Source organism: Eleutherodactylus coqui, chromosome 1, assembly GCF_035609145.1.
Source record: "Eleutherodactylus coqui strain aEleCoq1 chromosome 1, aEleCoq1.hap1, whole genome shotgun sequence".
Taxonomy (NCBI): domain Eukaryota; kingdom Metazoa; phylum Chordata; class Amphibia; order Anura; family Eleutherodactylidae; genus Eleutherodactylus; species Eleutherodactylus coqui.
In genome coordinates, this window is record NC_089837.1 from 296938617 (window position 1) to 296964140 (window position 25524).

Genomic DNA, 25524 nt, shown 5'->3' on the forward strand with positions numbered 1-25524 from the left:
ACCAGTACCGGTATTGTCAACTTTAATGCCATAAACTTATTTATGAATTCCTCCCATTGCATTTCCAATTATGGACAAATAGTTCAATTTCAGTCTCCTCTGACCAGAGAACCTTCTGCCTTGTGTTTGTGGGGTCTGCCACATGCAAACTGCAAATGTATTTTCTCATGTTTTGCTGATGGCAATGGCTTTTTTTTTCTGGCCACTTTTCAATAAAGCCCCACTCTGTGAAGTGAATTGCTTAAACTCAACCCTGATCTACACTTTCCCACAGCTATGTCTCGGACCTGTTGAGGCAGCACCTTGATCTTGTGTTGCTTGTTTAATGTTGTTGTAGACTCGTTGGCCTTTCAGAAGAGATGTATTTATACTGGCATCATGGGTATAATTGTATCTTGACGCCACCAGGAAGTCCTGGTGGAGACAAGACTGAGTGCCTAGTAACACCCCCAGAAGCTCGTTGCCTGCAGAGAAGGCTTGGCATCAGGTCCTGTAAGCTAAGTTCCATTATCCCGTCCCCTGCAAAGACTGCTGTTTGCTCCTACGGCGGCACTGAAATCAGCGCTCCACGTCTCCCCTCCTGCCTCCCTGGGTGTTAATAGTGTTCCCATGGCGTCCCACCACTGCTGGTCTCCCCTCCCGGGTCCCCAGGTCTTAATAGTGCTCTCCGCACCCGGCTCCCCTGCTGTTAATAATGGTGCCTGCTCCCGGTTCGCTGCCTGTTAATTGTGCACCCTGCCGATTTATCTCCCCTCCCGCCTCCTAAAACACCTACCCATGGATAAACGTTGCTGCCCGCCCCTGCGATCCCTGCTGCTGCACTTGGGTGTCCGCCGTTAAGCTCCCCGCTGCTGCTCTGTAGTCCCTCAGCCTCTGCTGTCCACTCTAGCAGTTGCTGTTACCGGCTGTTCCAGGCAGCGCTTCCTTCTCCCCGCAGACAGCAGATGTCACAGTTGCCATCCCAGCTTCTCTCCGTGGATCCCCAGAACTCCCTTATGTTCTGCACAGCAGCGGCTGCCTATCCACGTCACTGGTAGATGTATAGCTGCATCCAGTCTATTCATTGTTGCCTGCCATGGATGGTTAGGGTTAGGGATGATGTTCCTTTTAGGCTTACATTATTACTTGCTAATATTTCCATGTTGTAACATGCAATTATTTACAACTAATAATGTAAGCCTAAAAGGAACATCATCCCTAACCCTAACCATCCATGGCAGGCAACAATGAATGCATACTGTGCTGCTAGGACCTTTGCGACGTCAGCCTATGGGGAGCTGGGGGTGTGAGAGGGGCGTTCCCCCTGTCAAACCCCTAGCTTTCTGGTGGCATCAAGATGCAATAATAACGGCATCATGTGCCATTTTTATTTGGGCAGCTTATTTAGTTAATTGCGAGAGTTACAAAGCTAATTGCTTAGAGCAGACCTTATTTAGGGTCTTTATATTAAAGGGGGTGAATATATACACGCTCACACAACTTTCTAGTTTTTATATATTCATTCAGCAACAGTTTCTTTTACATTCCACTATAAAAATTTGGACTATTTTATCAGCCCTATTACATAAAATCTAAATTAAAATACATTTTAATTCCAGGTTGTAATGCAGTAAAAAAAAAAAGGGAAACAGCGAAGCAGGTGTGTAGCGTCCCAGAATATCATTCAGTCTTCAGGCTGCTGAGGAGCACCCATCTAGGTTTGCTACCACAGAGGCGCATGAGGGCACCATCAGCCCTTGTGCAGCTGAAGATAGAAGAGGAGGAGAACCGCTACACCGCATGGGAGTGAGTGAGCCTATATGTTTTCCCCACAAAGTCCCATCACAAGAGAGAGCCGTAGTGAGTAATTACCCTTGCAAGTGACAAGAAGTTTATACAGATATATAACAGTGCAGAAGTCTACTGAACCTCTGAAGATAATACTGAGATTTATTGATGCTTCCTATGCGACAGTCTGAAGTATAGATCACCATATAGTGGTACACCCGTAACTGACACCCACGTGTGCTGAAGTTTATGAGAGCGGGGTGATCATTATAGCCATTTTGTGGCCATTGACTTTCATGTCAAGTATTGCTGAATATGTACTAAGTTTTCCTGCACTATAAACTCTGCATACTGAAGTCTACTGTATTTCATGGAAAAGTCACTAGTAAAGTGTTACCGGGCCCCCACCGTTCCGGAGGACCCGAGGTACTATGCACTTGTGTGAATGCCGGTGTATGGAACGGTGGCGTCACAAACTGACAACTACTACCCTTATCATTGCCTGTCGTTACAGGTAACAAGAAAATTTGTATATAGTTTATTCCTCGGCCCCGTGTACAAATTCTTGGCAGTCACGTAACAGGATGTACATATTTTAATAGTTGTACACGACAGGTGAATACATTCGCAAGGCACTGTAATAATTCCGCATCTTTTTTTAAAAACTTCTGCATTGTGCTCTTCCTATTGTATTTCTTCTAGAAATGTATGAATACATTGACAACTGGGTATTAGCTTCTATGTGTACAACAAAAAATGTTTGTGGCTGAAACTTTGCCCACCCACAGCAGCCAATGGCCAGCTGGTAGTCAGAACTTCAGCCGCACACAGTTCTTGCTATGTAGAAACAGACTTGCCGCTTGCCTTGTCAAAGGAGTATGCGCCTACAGTCTGATAAGGTCAGTGCTCATTGGACAGTGTCACAGTGTAGGAGAACGCCTCTGACTGGTAACGTTCTCAGTGGATGTTTCGTACTTGCAACCCTATTTAGATCAGCTCGCCAGAGCCCACATCCTCGTCCCCAACACCCTCCGCAAACGGCTCTCCACGCGCCGCCACGAGCCAGAAGAAGGACGCAGACGGAGGGCTAAGCTTCTCCCACCCAAGGTCTGCCACCCCCCTGAAGAGTGGGACTAGAAGGAGCACCTGTGGGCGTTCCCCACTAAGAGCGAAATCAATGGCCTATTCCAAAAGATAGAAACTTCACACAAGAAAGATATCGCGGCTTTGCAACAAGATATCCGACACATGGGCCAGAGAATGGAGGAGATTGAAGGCGAAAAAGAATTAGTTTCTAATACCGTAAATGACCATGCGCACGAGCTTATGCAACACTCCCAGCAAATCTCTGAGTTATATAACATGATCGACGACTTAGAAAACAGTCATCGTAGAAACAACCTAAGAATTAGGGGCCTCCCAGCGGAAATTAATAACTCCCAGTTAGATAAATGGGCGCGGGAGTTCTTTAACAAGCTACTACAGAGACCACCAGACTCAGAAATGGAAATCGACAGAATCCACCGTTCTCTGGGCTCTAAATCCACTGATCCGAACAGACTGAGAGACATTGTATGCAGAGTGCACTTCTAGAAGCTGAAAGAGCAGATCCTCCCACAGGCTAGAAAAGAGGGAGAACTGTCCTTCAAAGGAACTCCACTGATGATCCTGACAGATCTATCACGACGTATGTTTCAACTAAGAAAATCCCTGAAACCTCTACTCACACTACTTTGAGAAAAGGAAATTGTATACCGTTGGGGCTTTCCATTCCAGCTACACGCAAGTAAAGGGGGCAAAACAGCTATGTTCCGAGGGCTGGGAGACTTGCCCAACATGCTGGGCACCTTTGAACTGCCACTTGTGTGGCCTAAGACATCCTCTCTTCTGCCACCGCCACCAAGAAATGAATGGCAGAAAGTAGACCACAGACCACGTCGACAACGAAACGAGAGAGGCCCCAGGCGACTCGGGACCCCCGGGCACCCACATCAGGGAAACCAACCTGAAAGAGATCTATTCGTCTCCATACTGCATATTCGACGGAGAGAGGCAGGGTCATTGGGAGGGGGAGGTGTCCTGGACTTACTAGGGGTCCGCAGGATCTGAAGATCAACCACATTACAAAATGTTTAAGTTCATAGGGGTTGGGAGCGAGGGTTCGTAAATTTGCTAGTTTTTGCTACTATAGCTTGAAGCGATGGCACAGTTAGCCCTCGCAAACTATTGTGAGAAGATAGACTTTCAGTTTGTTACTAGGTGTTTGCTTTTTGTCCTTACATGATTTACCTTGTGTGTCTCCCCTTCCCTCCCTTCCCAAGCCCCCCCCCCCCCCACTACTGAGATCGGGCAGGTCCACATAATATGGCTCTCCGCTCCTAACGATGACCATGGCTGATCTAACATGCAGCATGTACAACGTCAAAGGTCTAAACATCCCTCAAAAGAGGGGCCAGATACTCTACCACCTCCACAAGAAAAGAATACAGATAGCTATGTTTCAAGAAACACTTCAGAGCAGACTGTGTCCCAGCATGTAATACCAAATTCTACCCCACCTGGTTCCACAGCCCCCACCCCACGAAGAAAGCCGGAGGGGTGTCAATTGCTTTTCATAGAGGGTTTAGACACAATGTAAAAGAATCCATAATAGATCAAGAGGGCAGATAAGTCTTCCTAAAATTAGAAGTGTCAGATATGATATTTACCCTGGCTAATGTCTACCTTTCTAACCAGAAACAAGTGCCTTTCGCCATCAAGATCCTGAAGACCTTGGCAGAGTTCGCAAGTGGTTCCAAAATCATCCTGGGCGAAGACTGGAACTTGGTTCTGAACCCAGAGATGGACTCTTCCTCAGGTAGGACCTCTGTATCCCGATCAGCACTACAACTACTTAAAAAAACATTAAATGCCCTACACCTAGTGGATCTATGGAGGATCCTTCACCCGGGGACCAGAGACTACACATTTCACTCTGCAGTACATAATACATACACACGAATAGACATGCTCCTGGTCTCACAGAGCTTGTTGGATAGCTCCCCGAGGTGCTCCCTGGGTGACTTTATCTGGTCAGACCACGCCCCAGTGTACGGCGGGTTCTCGAGGCGGGCGGGTCACCCGGAGACCACCTCGTGGAGGCTTAACGACAACCTACTCCGAGACTCCCTATGTGTTTCTGACATCAAAGAGGCAATTGCAGGGTTTATAGTGGCTCACCAAAACGATCAAACTTCTGCCCCCACCCAATGGGAAGCGTTAAAATGCGTCATCAGGGGTATTCTAACCTCACATGGAAGCAGACTTAAAAAAGAAAGCTGAGCGAACCTACGCAAACTTATTTTAAATAAAATGCTGAAAAGTAATGTTAAATTTGTACATCTCCTAAATGGTTAAAAAAAACGAAAGTTTTTCAAACGTGCGTCCACAATAAAGTAAACAGATGGAAATATATATCTTAGCAAAATTCTGTACAGTATGTTTGCAAATATTTGAGATATTACAGTTGAAAATGTGAAAAAAAATGACAATTTTTTCAACATTTTCCCAATATTGGCACTTTTAATAAAAATACACAGGTTCTATTGGTATATTTTTACCACCTAAATGAAGTACAATATGTGGCGAAAAAACAATGCCAGAATTACTTGGATATGCAAAGCCTTTACAGAGTTAAGATATGCTAAGTGACATGTCAGATTTCCAAAATTTGTCTCCTTCACTAAGGCGCAAACAGGCTTAGGCTTCGTCACTAAGGGGTTAATGGATAATGTTCCCATGCATAGTGCCAGACACAGTGCCCCCATAAATGCCATCAATGACATTGTGTGTAGGGTAGGATCATCCCTGTAAATGCAGTTTAATAAGCAGACACCAGATGGAGGCACTGAGCCAACACAGTTACTACATACAGTACATAGCTGTGCCATCTATAGACATCAATGTTCTCCTCGTCTGCATTTTCGCTTTGTGGCATATGTGGACAAAAGGGATTATCATCCACATGTAAAGAGACTTTCCTTAAAGGGGTTTCTTAACTGCCATTTTTTTGTTTTTACACTTTTGTTTTTTCCTCCCCATCTTCGAAAAAACAACTTATTTATTTACCCGTCAATATAACCATCTGAGGGCTTGCATTTTTGTAGGAGGAGTTGTTTCAATGGTATCACTTAATGTACCATTTAATGTACTGAAAAACTTTAGAAAATTTTTAAGTGGGCTGAAGTAGAAAAAAAAACTTAATTTCGCCATATTTCTTGGGGAATGGGGGGAGGTCTTGTTTTTACAGTAAACAGCTTGCAACAAAAATGACATGTTGACTTTATTCTATCAGTATAACTACAACAATACCGAATGTACCCAGTTTCCACGAAAATAAGACCTACCCTAATTTTTTAGGATTTTTGGGGAGGCTTGAAAAATAAGTCGTACTCTGAAAATAAGCCCTAGCTGCATTACATTTTACAAAAAGGAACACATTACCTAGCAGGTGCGGCCCGGGCTGCTCACGCTGCTCCCCGGGGCTCTGACGCGCTTCTTGCAGCCCTCAGATAATTTCTTGGTTACGGGATACATAAATCCCACCGCCAAGTCGCAATGCGATGGCTGTGATTGGTTCATCGAGTGCTGCATTGATTGTCTGAGTGGCGACCGAAGAACCAATCACTGCCATCGCATTGTGGAGACGAGATTTATGAATTGGCCAATCAATGCCGCTGCTCAGCGCATCGGAGCTTTGGGGAGCAGTGGGAGGGACCTGGACTGAGCCTGCTAGAGAAGTATAATAACATCTCCTCAAAATAAGACCGTGTGTCTCTTTTGGGGCAAAAATTAAAAAAAGACAGGGTGTTATTTTGGAGAAACACTGTATGTAGTTTTTTTTGTTGGACTACTTTTAAAATATAAAATATATATGTTTTAAAAAAAAGAAATTGTTTTCAGTCACCATCTTCTGACCCCCCTCCCTTTTTTATTTTTGTATTGATTCGGCTGTGTGAAGCCATTTTTTTTGGGGGGGGAGGGGGGGACCTGTAGTTTCTATTGGCACCATTGCAGTATGTACGGATTTTCAATTGTTATCTATACCATTTTTTTCTAGGACATAAGATGACAAAAAAAGACTTTTGGTATGTTGGGTTTTTTCCGATAGTTTTCACCATATGGGATGAATAATACACTCTGTCAAAAAAATCAAACACCTACAATTAATTCACGGAAAAGCAGCAATGCAGGACAGCAGAGTCTGGTGCAAAAAATAGTATTATGACATCAAGAGATGTATCTTTATTCCTCAAATATCGTAAAAAGTGTTGACGTTTCGGCTACCACTGTAGCCTTTGTCAAGCTCACAAAGGTCCTGGTTGGAGAGGGCCACAGCGTGCTTGGAAGGAGGGAGCCAGCAGCGGCGTTAAGAAGCTTTATTGTTGTGGCCTAAGAAGGCCAGCACCCACCCCTGCTGCCGGGATGTAAGTAAGAATTCACCAACGGCTTACCCATAACCCCCGTTCATACCCTGGCAGGGAGCAGGAAGCAAATAGCAGCGGCGGAATAAACAATGGCAGCGACGCAAACTACAGCAGGATGGGATCTCACAGCGTGCTGTACCCACAACCCCCCAGCAGAGATGTACCCCAATATTCAACACCCCATAGGTGCATTTTACACCGAGGGCAGTTTTCTGGTATTGTTGTATCCTCGTCATCCAGCCCCTGCTCCCCAATATCCATGTAAAGTCGCTGTCTTGGTTTTGTGATCTTGATGACTGACACTACCTTTCGTCCACATGCCTGTATTATCATCACCTTGTCTTATGTCCATCAACTCGCACGTCAAAGTGTCTCCAGCACCCGCAGTAGCCCGATAATTGTTGCCAAGGTCCATGTGATGAAAGAGGGGGGGTTCAGTTCCTCGTTAATATGATATTGCCACATATACATCTCACCTGTCATGTCCCTATTGGTCCATGTATTACATGGTATTTTTAGATGATTAAAATGTATTTTGTATTTTATCCTTATAGTTGAGAATTTTTAATGTCCCCCAGGGGTAGTGGGGCTGTGTTATCACCACGATATATGTAGTTTCTATCCTCTATATTAATAAATAATAATCTTTATTATAGATTATATGTTGTATCGATAGATAGAAACACAGACATTCATACACACTGTATGCTAATGAGCCCAGCTGTCTGGCAGTTGAGACTACATTGTGATGTCATCAGTCTATTTTGACATGGGCAGTATAGAACTATAAATGTCAGAGCTTGGCGGCCATCTTAAGGCAGTTTCTGCTGCAGCTGGAAGTGGGCAGATGTGTCCTCCTGTATCTCACCCGAGAAGACACAGGAGCTGGATAGTTTTTATTTTTAACAGACCACCTTTTTAATTCAGCCCACAAGGGGGAGATAGCGGCCTACAAAAATCTTATTGGCTGCTGCTGTGGCATTTTAAAAAAAAAAAAAGGTAGGTTCAATTCTTCCATGGAGAGGAATAGGTAGGTAGATCAGTTTTTGTCATTTGGGGAATGCTTATGGGCAAGGCCTTATGCCTGGTGCTGCATGAAACGTCAGGAAGGCTTGGGCCAACCTTTAAAGATGGAGCAGCATTTTCAGCAAGCGCCTACAATGCATTGCGGTGGATTTAAAATCTTTTGCATAGCACAGCCTTGTGAACCGCCCCGCCCCTTATCCTGATTCCTCTTGCACCGGGCTCTTTCACGCATCGCATTCTAGGCTTGCAGTGCCTGCAGCACCCCTCCCCCCCTCCCTCTGCAGGATGGTTCAGCGGGTGATTACTTTACAATCACTAGTTTCCCTCTGAAGGTGCGTCTCTTCGAGGGATCTCTTTGGCTGGACGCATTTTGAGTGGGGACGGACGGTACTTTTCCCCTTAAATAAGGAAAATTGGCTTTGACCCCATAGTGGCTTATTGCTTTCCCCTGGGTTGACATTAATAGCACTAGTAAGAATAATGATAGATTATCATCGTCATCACCCTCCACAAAGGCTGAAGGATTTAAACATACAGCAGGCCTTTTTTCCACCGTACATAACTATAGATATGGATTATATATATAAATAAATCTTGCTATTTGTATAACGCCAACTTATTCCGCAGTGCTTTCAAGTCATTTACTTTTCACCCCACACTCTAGCATTTTACCAACCTCGGAATGATGGAAGGCTGTGGATTATAGATATGGATTTTATATATATATATATATTATATATATTTATATATATATATATATATATATATATATATATATATATATATATATATATATATATATATATATATATATATATATATACACACACACACACACAATCTATTTATTTTATATATGTAGTGTCTATCCTCTATATTAATAATAATCCTTATTATTTATATATATATATATATATATATATATATATATATATATATATATATATATATATATATATATTATATGAATAGATAGAAACTCAGACATGCAAACACACTGTATGCTAATGATCACACCTGTCTTGCAACTGAGACTACATTGTGATGTCATCAGTCTATTGTGACACGGGCAGTATAGAACTATAAACGCCAGAGCTTGGCGTCCATCTTAAGGCAGTCTCTGCTGCAGCTGGAAGTGGGCAGATGTGTCCTCCTATATCTCCCACGAAAAGCCACAAGAGCTGGATAATTTTTATTTTTAATAGATTACCTTTTCAATTTGGCCCACAAGGGGGAGACAGCGACCTACAAAAATCTAATTGGCCGCTGCTGTTGCATTTAAAAAAAAGGTAGGTTCAATTCCTCCATGGAGAGGAATAGGTATGCAGGCAGGTAGGTTGGTTCAGTTCTTGTCAGTTGGGGAATGCTTATGGGCAAGGCCTTATGCCTGCTGGTGCATGAAACATCAGGAAGGCTTGGGCCAACCTTTAAAGATAGAGCAGCATTCGGGTTGCAAAAAAGTCCAATGCACGTTTCCTTTAACCCCTTAACGACCAATGACATACCGGTACGTCATGGAGCCGCAGGGCATGTATGAAGAGAGGTTGCGTGGCTACCTCTCTTCATACAGTGTGGGCGTCAGCTGTTTATAACAGCTGACACCCGCGGGCAATACCCGCGAGCGGCCTCGCGGCCAATCGTGGCTATTAACCATTTAAATGCCGCTGTCAATTCTGACAACGGCATTTAAATCCCCCGAACGATGTTCGTGGGTCCCGTACGCCCCCCCCACCCCGCGGTGAGATCGGGGGAGCCGTGCAGGTGTCATGGCAGCCTGGGGCCTAATGAAAGGCCCCAGGGCTGCCTTAACAGACTGCCTATAAAGCGATCCCCGTGGGGTGGCTTGATAGACTGCCTGTCAAAAAGCAGTATGACATAATGCTATAGCATTACGTCATACTGCAGGAGCGATCAAAGCATCGCATCTTAAAGTCCCCCAGGGGGACTTCAAAGTAATGTAAAAAAAATTATCAATAAAGTTTTTTTTAATTGAAAAAAAAAAAAGTTGTAAAAGTTTAAATCACCCCCCTTTTGCCATATCTATTATTAAAAAATCTAAATAATAAATTAAAAATATTTATTTGGTATCGCCACATCCGTAAAAGTTTGAACTATCAAAGTAGCACATTATTTTTCCCGCATGGTGAACGTAGTCCGAAAAAAAAAATAAAGAACACCAGGAATGCACTTTTTTAGTTACCCTGTCTCCCAGAAAAACCGCAATAAAAAGCGATCAAAAAGTCGTATGTATTCCAAATTGGTACTATAAGAAACTAAAGGACATTACGCAAACAATGAGACCTTGCTCAACTATGTCGACAGAAAAATAAAAAAGTTATCGCGCGCACAAAATGACGGCAGAACATAATTGAAAAAAATGTAATGTCTTTGAAAAAAAAAAAAGAGTATAGTAAAAAATAAACTATACAAGTTTGGTATCGTAGTAATCATACCGACCCATTGAATAAAGTTATCATGCCGTTATTGTTGCCGTTTGTGCGCCGTAGAAACAAGACGCACTAAAAATGGCGAAATGTCGTTTTTTTTTCATTTTACTCCACTTAGAATTTTTTAAAAGTTTTTCAGTACATTATATGGTACTTTAAATAGCACCATTGAAAAATACAACTCGTCCCGCAAAAAACAAGCCCTCATTCAGCGACGTCGATGGATAAATAAAGGAGTTACGATTTTTTTAAAGGGGGGAGGAAAAAACGAAAATGGAAAAAGAAAAAAGGCCGCGTCATTAACCCCTTCCCGCTGCAGGGCGTAAGTTTACGTCCTGGCAGCCTGGTACTTCCCGCAACAGGGCGTAAACTTACGTCCTGGAGATAGCGCGGGATCACATATGATCCAGCGCTATCCCGCAGCGGGAGCCAGCTGTCAGTCACAGCCGGCGTCCCGCTGCAACAGCGGGGGGGCATCGGAGTTGCGCCCCCGCTGTTAACCCCTTCCCTGCCGCGATCTAAGTAGATCGCGGCAGGGAAAGAGTTCACAGAGGGAGCGCGGCTCCCTCTGTGTCTCCGGCCGGAACTCGCGATGTCATCGCAAGAGCCCGGCCTGTCACCATGGCAACACTGGCGTCCTGTATTGCCTATGCCTAGGATCGCTGTATAAGCGATAAGGCATGGGAGAGCAGTAGCTCTGCCATGCCTTATAACAGCGATCATCAGGGCAGTGGTTGAAGTCCCTCAGAGGGACACAAACAGTGTAAAAAAAACAAAGATTAAAAAAATGAATTAAAAAAAATGTAAAAAAAGAGTACAAAAAATTTTTTATGCTTTTTCTCAGATTAGCATAAAAAAAGGTAAAAAAAATATAAAATCCCACATATTTGGTATTGTCACATCCGTAACGACGCGTACAATAAGTTGCACATGCTTTTGACTGTGCACGGAAAAAAACGCTAAAAAAAACGCTAAAAAACTGAGGCAAAATGCTAATTCTTAGCATTTTGCCTCACTAAAAACGCTATAAAAGTGATCAAAAAAGCCATATGTACCCCAAAATGGTACCAATAAAATCTACAGCTTGTCTCGCAAAAAATAAGCCCTCATAGAGTGCCGTACATCAAAAAATAAAAAAGTTACAGGACTTTGAATGCAGCGATTTCGGAAAAAAAAAGATTTCCAAGAAAAAGGGTTTTTATTGCAGAAAAGTGGGAAAACCTAAAAAAAATGTAAGAATTTTGGTATCGTTGTAACCGTACCGACCCGCAGAAAAAATGGAATGTCTCATTTATGCTGCATGATTAACGCTGTAAAAAAAAATTTAAAAAAATCTATGGCAGAATTGATGCGTTTTCTCTCCCTGCTATCATAAAAAAAAATTAAAAGTTTTACAATATAGTCTATGTACCGAAAAGTGGCACTGATAAAAACTACAGTTCGCCACGCAAAAAACAAGCCCTCATACGGCCGCGTCGACGGAAAAATAAAAAAGTTATGACTTTTGATAAACGGAGAAGAAAATCCGCCAAAAATTGTTGCGTCCTTAAGCTCAAAATAGGCCATGTCATGAAGGGGTTAAGGGGTTAAAAGGACATATTTCTTCATTCAATCCATAGATACGACAACGTTTTGACCGCTATTTGCGGTCTTTATCAAGCAGACAGAATGGTGTTGTGTCTATAGATTGAATGAAGAAATATGTCATTTTAAAGGAAACGTCCATTGGACTTTTTTGCACCCGAATGGTGCTTCATCTCTAAAGGTTGGTCTGGATCTTCACGGATGAATACGCCACATCCTATGTGGAGCGTGCATCTCAGCCCACGTGCTGTGCTTCCCCTCTATTTCAGGGGCATCGTGGAGTGCTGCTATCAAATAAGGTATTTTGTGTTGTATAGAAAGGCTTGGGCCTGTGTAATTGGGGGTCCCAGGATTCGTGATAACTGAACAGTGCAATGACTCTATGCCTGACCAATGTTTCCATCTTGGCTAATAACACAGTCGTACAAAATATGGAGTGCAGTTGGCATATTAGCTGGTCTGCGGTTTCGCTACCAACATTACCACACACACTCTGCAAGACGCAGCAGCTCAGTGGATGCTGAGCAATGGACAACCTTTTATGGCACAAGCACAACCTTCTGACAGCATCCACAACACACTGCGGTGGATTTAAAATCTTTTGCATAGCATCGCCTTGTGAACCGCCCCAACCCTTATCCTTATTCCTCTTGCTCCAGGCTCGCTCATGCATCCTAGGCTTGCAGTGCCTGCAGCACTCTTTCCCTTTCTTTCTTTGCAGGATGGTTCAGCGGGTGATTACTTTACAATCACTAGTTTCCCTCTGAAGGTGCGTCTCTCCAAGGGATCTCTTTGGCTGGCCGCAGTTTGAGTGGGGACGAACAGCTTTTTTCCTAAAATGAGGGAAATTGGCTTCGACCCCATGGGGGTTTATTGCCTACCCCTGGGTTGACATTAATTGCACGAGTAAGAATAGTGATAGATTATCATCATCACCCCCCCTCAACAAAGGCTGAAGAATTTAAACATACAGCAGGCATTTTTTTCCACCATACATAACTATAGATATGGATTATATATATAAATAAATTTTGCTATTGTATAGCGCCAATTTATTCCACAGCGCTTTCACATAATTTATCACCCCACACCCCAGCAAGCAGGGTGCTCATTGTACCAACCTCGGAAGGATGGAAGGCTATAGATTATAGATATGGATTATATCTAGATTATAGATTTTATTGATATATATATATTTACATACATATACTTATTATATGTATTTAGTTTCTAACCTCTATATTGATTAATAATAATAGTCTTTATGATAGATTATATAATATAATCGATAGATAGATAGATATTTACACAGACATTCATACACACTGTATGTTAATGAGCCCAGCTGTCTGGCAGTTAAGACTACATTGTGATGTCATCAGTCTATTGTGACATGGGCAGTATAGAACTATAAATGTCAGAGCTTGGTGGCCATCTTAAGGCAGTCTCTGCTGCAGCCAGAAGTGGGCAGATGTGTCCTCCTGTATCTCCCCCTGAAGCCACAGGAACTGAATAATTTTTATTTTTAAGGGATCGCCTTTTTAATTTGGCCCACATGGGTGAGACAGCAGCCTACAAAAATCTAATTGGCTGCTACTGTTGCATTTAAAAAGGTAGGTTCAATTCTTCCATGGAGAGGAATAGGTATGCAGGCAGGTAGGTTGGTTCAGTTTTTGTCAGTTGGGGAATGCTTATGGGCAAGGCCTTATGCCTGGTGGTGCATGAAACATCAGGAAGGCTCAGGCCAATTTTTAAAGATGGCACAGCATTCGGGGTGCCAAAACGTCCAATTGGCATTTCCTGTAAAAGGACATATTCATTTATTCAATCCGTAGACATGACAACGTTTCGACTGCTATTTGCAGTCTTTATCAAAAGGTCAAAACATTGTTGTGTTTATGCATTGAATAAACAAAAATGTCCTTTTAAAGTAAACGTCCATTGGAGTTTTTTGCACCGCGAATGCTGCTCCATCTCTAAAAGTTGGTGTGGATGTTCATGGATGATAGTCTCCATCCTATCTGGAACATGCATCCCCACCCACTTGCTGTGCATTCACACTATTTCAGGGGCATTGTGGAGTACTGCTGTCAAATCAGATATTTATTACGCTGCTCCATACCCTTTCTGCTCCATGGTGCTGATACTGCCCTTGCTGAACACAGCAGCAGCAGTCCCATGCTGTCACAGCTGGGGGATTGCAGGGTGGCCGGCGGGGAAGCCGCTTGAAGCTCAGACAGGAGGGCATAGCAAACCTCGACAGGAGCCCAGCCAATCAGCAGCTGTAGGCGTTCCCTACACCTTCCACAGCACAATCCCAGGTCTCCGCCCATTTTTGTGGTGGAGAAAAGATACACCAGTACCCAAGAATATAACTACTATAGTACTGTCCTCTATGTACAGGAATATAACTACTAGAATACTGTCCCCTATGTACAAGAATAAAAGTACTAAAATACTGCCCCCTATACTCTCTCCTATAGGCAATATAACTACAGTACTAGAATGCTGCCACCTATGTACAAGAATATAACTACAGTACTAGAATACTGCCACCTATGTACAAGAATATAACTAGATTATTATCTCTTACGTACAAGAATATAACTACTAGAATAGTGCCTCCTATGTACTAAAATAAAGCTACTAGTATACTGTCTCCTATAGACAAGAATATAACTTCTAGAATACTGCCCCCTTTGTACAAGAATATAACTTCTAAAGTACTCCCCTCTCTGTAAAACAATATGACTGCTGTATAATTCACAGAGGCAGAGGGATATAGAAGAAAAGGCTTTTTCAAAATATTCACTGGGTATATCCCTTAAAATATAACTTTTATTAACAAATAAATATAAAATAATTGGGCCTCACAAAAAACAGACAAACTAGAACTGACAAACACAGAGCAAGAATTTAAACCCTGGAGAGAAACCAGAGAAAATATATATAATTGACACCTCTTATTAAAGTGCAGGGGTGGCCTGCAAAGTGAGACACTGTTATGCACTCTTATTTAGTCACCATTGGGGATGGATGCCACCCAACACAGATTAGAGGACCATATTAGGATGCGTCCTTTGCAAAGAGATGCAGAAAGGGTGATCGTTCCGTCAAGGTAAGTGGTTTACAGAACACCTCCAATGGCGACGTGCATTCAGGTTTCTATTGTGTCTCAAAAGTTGCTGTTCTTACTCTTCTCTTCCCACTTTTTGCTCTGTCTCCAACCGGACTAGGGTTTACCTTTTTGTGCTATCAGCTTTCTCCACACATCGTGGGGTTGCTGATCTTTTGTGGACATTGTTTCCAGTTTTTCATTTGTATCCCTAAACCCCTTTTAGGGGTATAATTAAGTTTTGGGTTGTTTGGGACGCTTTATCCTCTATTGGCGTCCCTTTTTCTGGTTAGGTCTATCTTGAGGAGCAAATTCCTCCTTTTCTATCTAAGAGGACTTAATTATGTAGGGAAGTTCAGGGTTCAATATTTATTGTCTGCTAACAGCATTATTTTTAAGTCTAGAGCACCGTTATAGGTCAGTCAAATCGTGTAATAGAGAAACGTTACAACTACCAAGGACAATTCTTTTTCGTGTCTTTTGACACTATTGTGTACTACGGTTCCTGATGAGTCTGTGTATGACAGAAACGCGTCGAACCAGTATGAACGAACCAGTATGAACCATTTTTGTAATAATAATTCTTTCAGAAGGTTTCTCTGAAACTTGTCCTGAATGGTTACTGAAACTATATTCTGCATGAGAACGCATCATTATTTTAATGGTGGTTCGCTGGGTATTTCTAGCAGAATTTGACTCTTCTTTGACTAGTAACCTGTGGTCGATTATCCATCAGCCACTTGTGTATTATTTCTCGGGGGGCATCAGCAGAGGCCTTGCTTGTGGTTTATCCACTCACAACTAAGCTATATACAGTTCCTTTTCTCCATCATGGACAAAAATCTATCATAAACTTCTGCTGGTGTCCTACTGCTTCAAAATCTTTAGCCCGGTGCTATTATCCAGATAGGGCAGTTACCTGGTCAGAACCAGACCTTTTCTCTTACCTAAGAGGTTTGCGTATTATGCAGACATAGGCCTGATGGCCTTTTGTCATTTTTCACCTCTAATGAATTCCGGTCTTTTTTTTTGAGACACAATAGAAACCTGAATGCACGTCGCCATTGGAGGTCTTCTGTAAACCACTTACCTTGACCGAACGATCACCCTTTCTGCATCTCTTTGCAAAGGACGCATCCTAATATGGTCCTCTAATCTGTGTTGGGTGGCATCCATCCCCAGTGGTGACTAAATAAGAGTGCATAACAGTGTCTCACTTTGCAGGCCACCCCTGCACTTTAATAAGAGGTGTCAATTATATATATTTTCTCTGGTTTCTCTCTAGGGTTTAAATTCTTGCTCTGTGTTTGTCAGTTCTAGTTTGTCTGTTTTTTGTGAGGCCCAATTATTTTATATTTATTTGTTAATAAAAGTTATATTTTAAGGGATATACCCAGTGAATAATATGACTGCTGTAGTTCTATCACCTACATAGAAGAATATAACTACTATACTACTGCCCACTATGTACAAAAATATAACTGCTATAGCACTGTCTCCTAACTACAAGAACCCCTATGATATTTTCTCCTATGTACAAAGATATAACTAGTAGGTTACTGCCTCGCATGTACAAGGATATAACTACTATAGTACTGGCTCATATGTACAGGAATATAACTGCTAGAATACTGTCCCCTATGTACAAGAATATATCTACTAGAATAAGGTTTCCTATGTACAAGAATATAACTACTAGAATACTGATGTGTATGTATAGGAATATAACTACTATAATACTGTCTCCTATGTACAGGAATATAACTACTAGTATACTGTCTCCTATGTAAAGATTAACTACTAGAATACTGCCCCCTATGTACAAGAATATAGCTACTATAATATTGCCCCCTATGTACAAGAATATAACTACTAGAATACTGTCTCCTATATACAAGAATATAACTACTAGAATACTGTCCCCTATGTACAGGAATATAACTACTAGAATACTGTCCCCTATGTAAAAGAATATAACTATTATAATACTGCCCCCTATGTACAAGAATATAACTACTAGAATACTGACGTGTATGTATAGGAATATAACTACTATGAGGGCGCCCACCCACTGGCGATTTTTTTTCCCTGCGAAATTCGCAGCATTTTTTTCTCTGCAGGGGTCTATGGGTTTTGTAATGTTAAAATCGCGATCGCGCAAAATCGCGATTTCGCGGTAAATTGCGATTTTGCGCGATCGCGATTTTAACATTACAAGTCCCATAGACCCCTGCAGAGAAAAAAATGCTGCGAATTTCGCAGGGAAAAAAAATCGCCAGTGGGTGGGCGCCCTTATACTGTCTCCTATGTACAGGAATATAACTACTAGTATACTGTCTCCTATGTAAAGATTAAAGGGGTTGTCCCGCGCCGAAACGGGTTGTTTTTTTTTCCAACCCCCCCCCCGTTCGGCGCGAGACAACCCCGATGCAGGGACGTAAAAAAAACCGCTCAGCGCTTACCTTAATCCCCGCGCTCCGGTGACTTCTATACTTACCGGCTGAAGATGGCCGCCGGGATCCTCTTCCTCCGTGGACCGCAGCTCTTCTGTGCGGTCCATTGCCGATTCCAGCCTCCTGATTGGCTGGAATCGGCACGTGACGGGGCGGAGCTACACGGAGCCCCACGGAGCCCCATTGAAGAAAGCAGAAGACCCGGACTGCGCAAGCGCGTCTAATTTGGCCATTCGACCATTTTAGACGGCGAAAATTAGGCGGGCTCCATGGAGACGAGGACGCCAGCAGCGGAGCAGCTAAGTGAAAAACTTTTTATAACTTCTGTATGGCTCATAATTAATGCACAATGTACATTACAAAGTGCATTATTATGGCCATACAGAAGTGTATAGACCCACTTGCTGCCGCGGGACAACCCCTTTAACTACTAGAATACTGCCCCCTATGTACAAGAATATAGCTACTATAATACTGTCTCCTATGTACAAGAATGTAACTACTATAATAATGTCTCCTATATACAAGAATATAACTACTAGAATATGGTCCCCTATGTACAAAAATACAACTACTAAAATATTGTCTCTTATGTACAGGAATTTAACTACTATAATACCGCCCCCTATGTACAAGAATATAACTACTATAATAATGTCTCCTATGTACAAGAATAAAACTACTAGAATACTGTTCCCTATGTACAAGAATATACCTACTATAATACTGTCCCTCATGTACAAGAATATAACTACGAGAATACTGTCTCCTATATACAAGAATATAACTACTAGAATACTGTCTCCTATGTATAAAAATATAACTAATAGAATACTGCCCCCTATGTACAAGAATATAACTACTAGAATACTGTCTCCTATGTACAAGAATATAACTACTAGAATACTGCCCCCTATGTACAAGAATATAACTACTAGAATACTGTCTCCTATATACAAGAATATAACTACTAGAATACTGTCTCCTACATACCAGAGTATTACTGCTATAGTACTGCCTCCTATGTACAAGAATATAACTACTAGAATACTGCCTCCTATGTACAAGAATATAACTACTAGAATACTGTCTCCTATATACAAGAATATAACTACTATAATGCTGCCCCCTATGTAAAAGAATAGAACTACTATAATACTGCCCCTATGTACAAGAATATAACTACTAGAATACTGTCTCCTATATTTAGTATTCCCTGGGGAACTCCTCTCAGAGATGTTTCTACCATGTCGGGGGTTAGCCCCCCCCCCAACTCCGATATTACAGTAATTTCCCAAATCACACAGTCATGAAGTATCAGTTGAAAACTACAAAGAGCTGCATGTCGGTTAAGTTCTCTTACCAGAATATGTGAACCTGGCCTAAAACCCCTTTCACACGGTTGTATTGTCAGTCCGTATATGTTATAGACATAATGCACACATATCACCCCATTGATTTGCATTGGTGTATTCAGACATGCAATGGTTTATGGTTTTGTTTTTGACACAAGTAATAAAAAATTGCAGCACGACTTATTTTGATTCGTATTTACAGACCAAAACTGCACATTCAAATCTACAGAAGCGTAAAAAAAGGTACGCAGCGGCTGTTACATGCGTATTCACTGCGTTTATGAAAGAAGTCTGTGAGAAGAAAAGCAGACGTCGGGCCTTTTTTTGCGTGAGTGTAAAAAAAGATCTGAAAAAACTGATTTAAAACGTGTTTTTATAACATATGTGCATTGCACAAGTATAACCAGTGATAATCATCATTTATCATATGTATAAAATGCATGAAAAATGCGCTGCGTGAGGCCAACCTACCTAGAGTCCTCGGATCATCATTATTTACATTCCTATACATATTTTATTTCTATATATATATTGTAATGGAGTGATATGGGCCCTTTAATTTAGTTCTTGTGAGACAAGACATAACAGTTATCCTCTGTGTAGTGCAGTGAAGTGGGCGGAGCCTGAAGTGGGCGGAGCTTCCTGTAAGAAAGGTGGCAGTTGGTCAGTCAGACGCCATCTTGAAGCCAGATGAGAACTGTTGGTCTTGCTGACAAGAAGCTAACCAAGCCAGAAGAGAAGAAATGGTGACAGTGGCAGATGAAGAAGAAAGAAGAGGCAACAGCAAGTCCTTCAGAGAGTCCAAGGAGATCTATCTTGTAGCAAAGACCAGGCAGACAAAGAGCGCAGCGGAGACCCATCTAGGGGCCAAATACATTGGATTGGAGGACAGAAGGAACAGACATAAAGGACTGGATTATTACGTGATAGGACCAGTGATCTGCAGCTGTCCGCAGGGAAGCCAGTGTCGGCCGCAGCGTCAGCCTCAAGGAGCGCCAGCGAGGGGGTTACCTGGAGTCGTAAGCAACCAAGTCACACAAAGATTAGCAGTCGTTTAATTTACGGTTTCATGTTGGGGATTTTGTCTTGCATTTTGGGTGGACTTGCCGCAGATTTCACACTTTGGATTCATAAAGGTGAAATCTGCAGCACATAGTTAACCTGCTGCAGATATAAAGTCCACAGCGTATCCCTCGGGGAGATCGTCTGCACTCTGTGGGGGAGATTTGTTAATCTCTCATCCACATGGCTTATATTGTAAATGCTGCTGATTCCCCTTGCATGAAGTCCACACCGAAAATCATTCTTGTCCCGTGTGACGCACCCTAATGCTCTAGGAGGAGTCAGATGATTATTCTACATGTAGTATATTGGTGTGACTATTATATACAGAACAATAATATATGTATACACACACTGAATAACCATTGAGATGTGAAGGAATAGAGTTAAAAGGGTTTTTTTTGATTTGGTAAAATGTTTTGAAAACTGATAGAATAGGGGTCCTGAGGTTTCCCAAATAAATAGAGTGGTGGCTCAATGAACTACAAATGGCCACCTTTAGCAGTCCTACTGCAATAAATGGAGCAGCAGTATTTATTCTGCCAACTTCAGGACTACCATTCTGGTGATTGGCGGGGATGCCGGCAGTCGGACCCTCACCGACCACGACCCATGACCACTGGCGTAACTATATAGGGCATGCGGTTGCTCCTGGGCCCAGGAACCTTAGGGGGCCATAAAGGCCTCTCTTCTCTATAGAGGTTGTTCATATATTGTACATACCTACATAGTATTTCAATGGAAGAAGTCCAAAGTAGAAAATAGCAAAAGATAAGGCAACCTGCCAAAATGAACATTTCTTTCCTGTCTGGAGTTCATGGCGCTGTATGTATAAGAATCACGTTATGTACTCCTCCTTCCCATATGGTATGCAGAATACTGTGCCCCATTATAATAAACCTGTCAAGTCACCCAAATTCAGGGCTGCCAACAGTCTTTAGAGTCATGTACAGTTCACAAAAACTGGTTGCCATTTTTCTGACTTCTGTATTGTCCATCAAAAAAAACGCACAGTTCATTAATTTAAGCTTTCATTTCTGAATTTGCACAGTGTGCATGTGCCAACATGGTTCCACTACTGCAGCCGCCAGGAGAGGAAGGACCATGTGACAAGAGGGAGGGGGTGCTCATTCACCCAATCCTCGTTCTCTTTAAGCCTTTAAGAACATATTTTGGTAACGAAGACGCGGCGATTTTTGGGAGATTTTCATCTCCGCTTTTTAAAAGCCATAACTTTATAATTTTTCAGTTGACTTGGCTGTATGAGGGCTTGTTTTTAATGAGGTGAACTGTAGTTTTTATTGGTACAATTCTTGGGTACTTTTACTACATTGTAAATCTTTTATTAATTATTTTTTGAGAGCAGAGAGAGAAAACACAACAATTCTGCCATTGATTTTTACAGTGTTAATCATGCAGCATAAATGGCATGATACATTTATCACTGTATCACTTGTAATAGTGATCACAGGCAACAGCAAGCTGGGACTCCAATGTCTGCCATTCTGTTTTCATTGCAACCCTCCGTGATTACATCATGTGTCCAATGATGTCACGAGGGAGCAGCCTCCCTCTGTAAACCTTTTACATGCCGCCATCTACATAGATGGCAGCATGCAGATCGTTAAAAGTGCAGACCAATGTTCACTGATCTCAGGTGTTACAGCAGGAGGCTGGCTATCGGTAACAGCCAACTCCCGCAGCAAGATTGCGTGGGCTCAGCTTCTAAACCCGCGCCATCCACATGACGTTAAGTATACGTCCTGGCGCATTAAGAACTACGATGCCATGACATAAACTTGAGTCATATAGCGTTAAGGGGTTAAAATATAATAAAAGAACCGCCCCCAGGACACTGTCCTACACAAGTTGGAGAAGCATGTCATTATCTCGCTATCTGGACAGGTCAGTATACTGGGTATTGTCTGGTCATTGTGAAGGATAGGGAGGAGTTATGTATGGGTACACTGTGAATATGGTAAAATTTAAGGATTTGCCAAGTAACAAAAGAGTTAAACGACTCCTTCACCTCTTACCTGCTATAAACCATAACACCCATTCATTTGTTCCAAATCCGAGAGGCCCTAGGCGGGACAGACCGGCCGAGAGGCCCTAGGCGGGACAGACCGGCCGAGAGGCCCTAGGCGGGACAGACCGGCCGAGAGGCCCTAGGCGGGACAGACCGGCCGAGAGGCCCTAGGCGGGACAGACCGGCCGAGAGGCCCTAGGCGGGACAGACCGGCCGAGAGGCCCTAGGCGGGACAGACCGGCCGAGAGGCCCTAGGCGGGACAGACCGGCCGAGAGGCCCTAGGCGGGACAGACCGGCCGAGAGGCCCTAGGCGGGACAGACCGGCCGAGAGGCCCTAGGCGGGACAGACCGGCCGAGAGGCCCTAGGCGGGACAGACCGGCCGAGAGGCCCTAGGCGGGACAGACCGGCCGAGAGGCCCTAGGCGGGACAGACCGGCCGAGAGGCCCTAGGCGGGACAGACCGGCCGAGAGGCCCTAGGCGGGACAGACCGGCCGAGAGGCCCTAGGCGGGACAGACCGGCCGAGAGGCCCTAGGCGGGACAGACCGGCCGAGAGGCCCTAGGCGGGACAGACCGGCCGAGAGGCCCTAGGCGGGACAGACCGGCCGAGAGGCCCTAGGCGGGACAGACCGGCCGAGAGGCCCTAGGCGGGACAGACCGGCCGAGAGGCCCTAGGCGGGACAGACCGGCCGAGAGGCCCTAGGCGGGACAGACCGGCCGAGAGGCCCTAGGCGGGACAGACCGGCCGAGAGGCCCTAGGCGGGACAGACCGGCCGAGAGGCCCTAGGCGGGACAGACCGGCCGAGAGGCCCTAGGCGGGACAGACCGGCCGAGAGGCCCTAGGCGGGACAGACCGGCCGAGAGGCCCTAGGCGGGACAGACCGGCCGAGAGGCCCTAGGCGGGACAGACCGGCCGAGAGGCCCTAGGCGGGACAGACCGGCCGAGAGGCCCTAGGCGGGACAGACCGGCCGAGAGGCCCTAGGCGGGACAGACCGGCCGAGAGGCCCTAGGCGGGACAGACCGGCCGAGAGGCCCTAGGCGGGACAGACCGGCCGAGAGGCCCTAGGCGGGACAGACCGGCCGAGAGGCCCTAGGCGGGACAGACCGGCCGAGAGGCCCTAGGCGGGACAGACCGGCCGAGAGGCCCTAGGCGGGACAGACCGGCCGAGAGGCCCTAGGCGGGACAGACCGGCCGAGAGGCCCTAGGCGGGACAGACCGGCCGAGAGGCCCTAGGCGGGACAGACCGGCCGAGAGGCCCTAGGCGGGACAGACCTTTTTTTAAAAAAAATTATTTACTATACTCACTTTCCTCTTTCTCTTTCCAATCATAGTACTGGCCGCCACCAGCTCCACCCGGGACAGAGGCCGTTCCAGCTCCACCCGGGACAGAGGCCGTTCCAGCTCCACCCGGGACAGAGGCCGTTCCAGCTCCACCCGGGACAGAGGCCGTTCCAGCTCCACCCGGGACAGAGGCCGTTCCAGCTCCACCCGGGACAGAGGCCGTTCCAGCTCCACCCGGGACAGAGGCCGTTCCAGCTCCACCCGGGACAGAGGCCGTTCCAGCTCCACCCGGGACAGAGGCCGTTCCAGCTCCACCCGGGACAGAGGCCGTTCCAGCTCCACCCGGGACAGAGGCCGTTCCAGCTCCACCCGGGACAGAGGCCGTTCCAGCTCCACCCGGGACAGAGGCCGTTCCAGCTCCACCCGGGACAGAGGCCGTTCCAGCTCCACCCGGGACAGAGGCCGTTCCAGCTCCACCCGGGACAGAGGCCGTTCCAGCTCCACCCGGGACAGAGGCCGTTCCAGCTCCACCCGGGACAGAGGCCGTTCCAGCTCCACCCGAGACAGAGGCCGTTCCAGCTCAACCCGAGACAGAGGCCGTTCAGTAGTTTAAGAGACTTTTTGTTCTTGCAAAGCTTATCAGAGACAATGTTTAGTTCGGCCAGCATTGTCTAAGTATTTGAAACTGTGCACAGTTAGTGACTGTACTATTGATTTAGCTGCCAAGTAAAGACCTATTGTTTCCTACAATGTGTGCTATCTTTAATTCCACCTGTACATACCTTCAGTAGTAGTCTGACCAGATTCTTACCTTGAATTCGGGGCCTCTAGGCTCTGAGATGAGGACATATACTCTGGCAGGCCTCAAAGCAAGATTCTGCAAGATGATTGATGGCGTAAAGGTATATTGTCATTTAGTGCTAGGCAAGTTCTCAAAGTAAACCACTGCCATGGCTACCGGCCACCAATATGGAGCCTAGGGATAGAGTCGAGAGTTTAGTACAGCGCTGATTCTGTAGCTCTTATTGAAGAAAAAGGAAGCTACTGATACAGCATAACAGTGCACTATGCTGTTTCCATTACTCCCCAAAATTTGCTAACAGTGTAGTGCTGGGCTGTGACGTTTGCTTAGCCGCCATTCACTTTAATGAGATCTATAAATACAGCCAGCATTGAGCACCTAGTTCTCCTTTTTGACTGGTGCTCAGAACAAAGCTTCCATGTTTTCACATTTTGGCCATGCAAAGCAAAGATGTGAATACCACTTTTGATGGTCTATCCACAGTTTATCAATACTTGATTGGTTGGGATCTGCTGCTTGGGATCTCTGCTGACTTGTTGATTGCCGAGCCTCAATTGAAGGAGTTAAGTCTGCTGCAGATCTGCATCAAAATCTGTCTGTGGTGCAGAATTTGATGTGGATTTTCTGCTGTGGAAAGTCTGCACTAATTTGGCTACGTGTGAATGTACCCCTAATGGTGCATTCACGTATCACTGATTTGGTAATTTTGTTAAAGATTTCTGTACACATCCACAGTAGGCTGCCTGTCCGATTGTTCATTGTGTTACCTGCGGTGATAATCCAGCCGCCGGTAACACAGTGAACGCGTTGCTATGGAAAGCACAGCCGTGGCGTCCACGAGCAGAGAATCTGTTAGATAGGCTCACCGCAGAGAACTATGCAAAACTAAAATATGCTACAAAATAAGCAACAAATCAGCGACATTGGAAAGCACACGGCGGATTCCATTGCAAAAGTTTCCACATTGAATCCACCTCTCAAACCGCAGCAGAAATCCGTGGCTATTCTGCCATTGTTTTTGCAGCGGATCTGCATGCAGATTTAGCTAGTGGGCAAAATTAGCATGTACAACTACAATGAGGTACTGCACAGATTTGCATGAAGTACCTGTCTCTCTTCCCTCCCCTATTAAAGGG

General features: G+C 44.4%; 1 protein-coding gene across 1 annotated transcript; it reads left to right on the forward strand.

Moving 5' to 3' along the window:
• The first annotated feature begins 1691 nt into the window (after nucleotides 1-1691).
• On the forward strand, nucleotides 1692-24208 carry LOC136611852 (micronuclear linker histone polyprotein-like). The gene is made up of 3 exons (XM_066591780.1): nucleotides 1692-1785; nucleotides 4504-4624; nucleotides 23637-24208. Exons 1-3 carry the CDS (start codon nucleotides 1780-1782, stop codon nucleotides 24197-24199), a joined length of 690 nt encoding a protein of 229 aa, XP_066447877.1. The 5' UTR covers nucleotides 1692-1779; the 3' UTR covers nucleotides 24200-24208.
• The last annotated feature ends 1316 nt before the right edge of the window (nucleotides 24209-25524 follow it).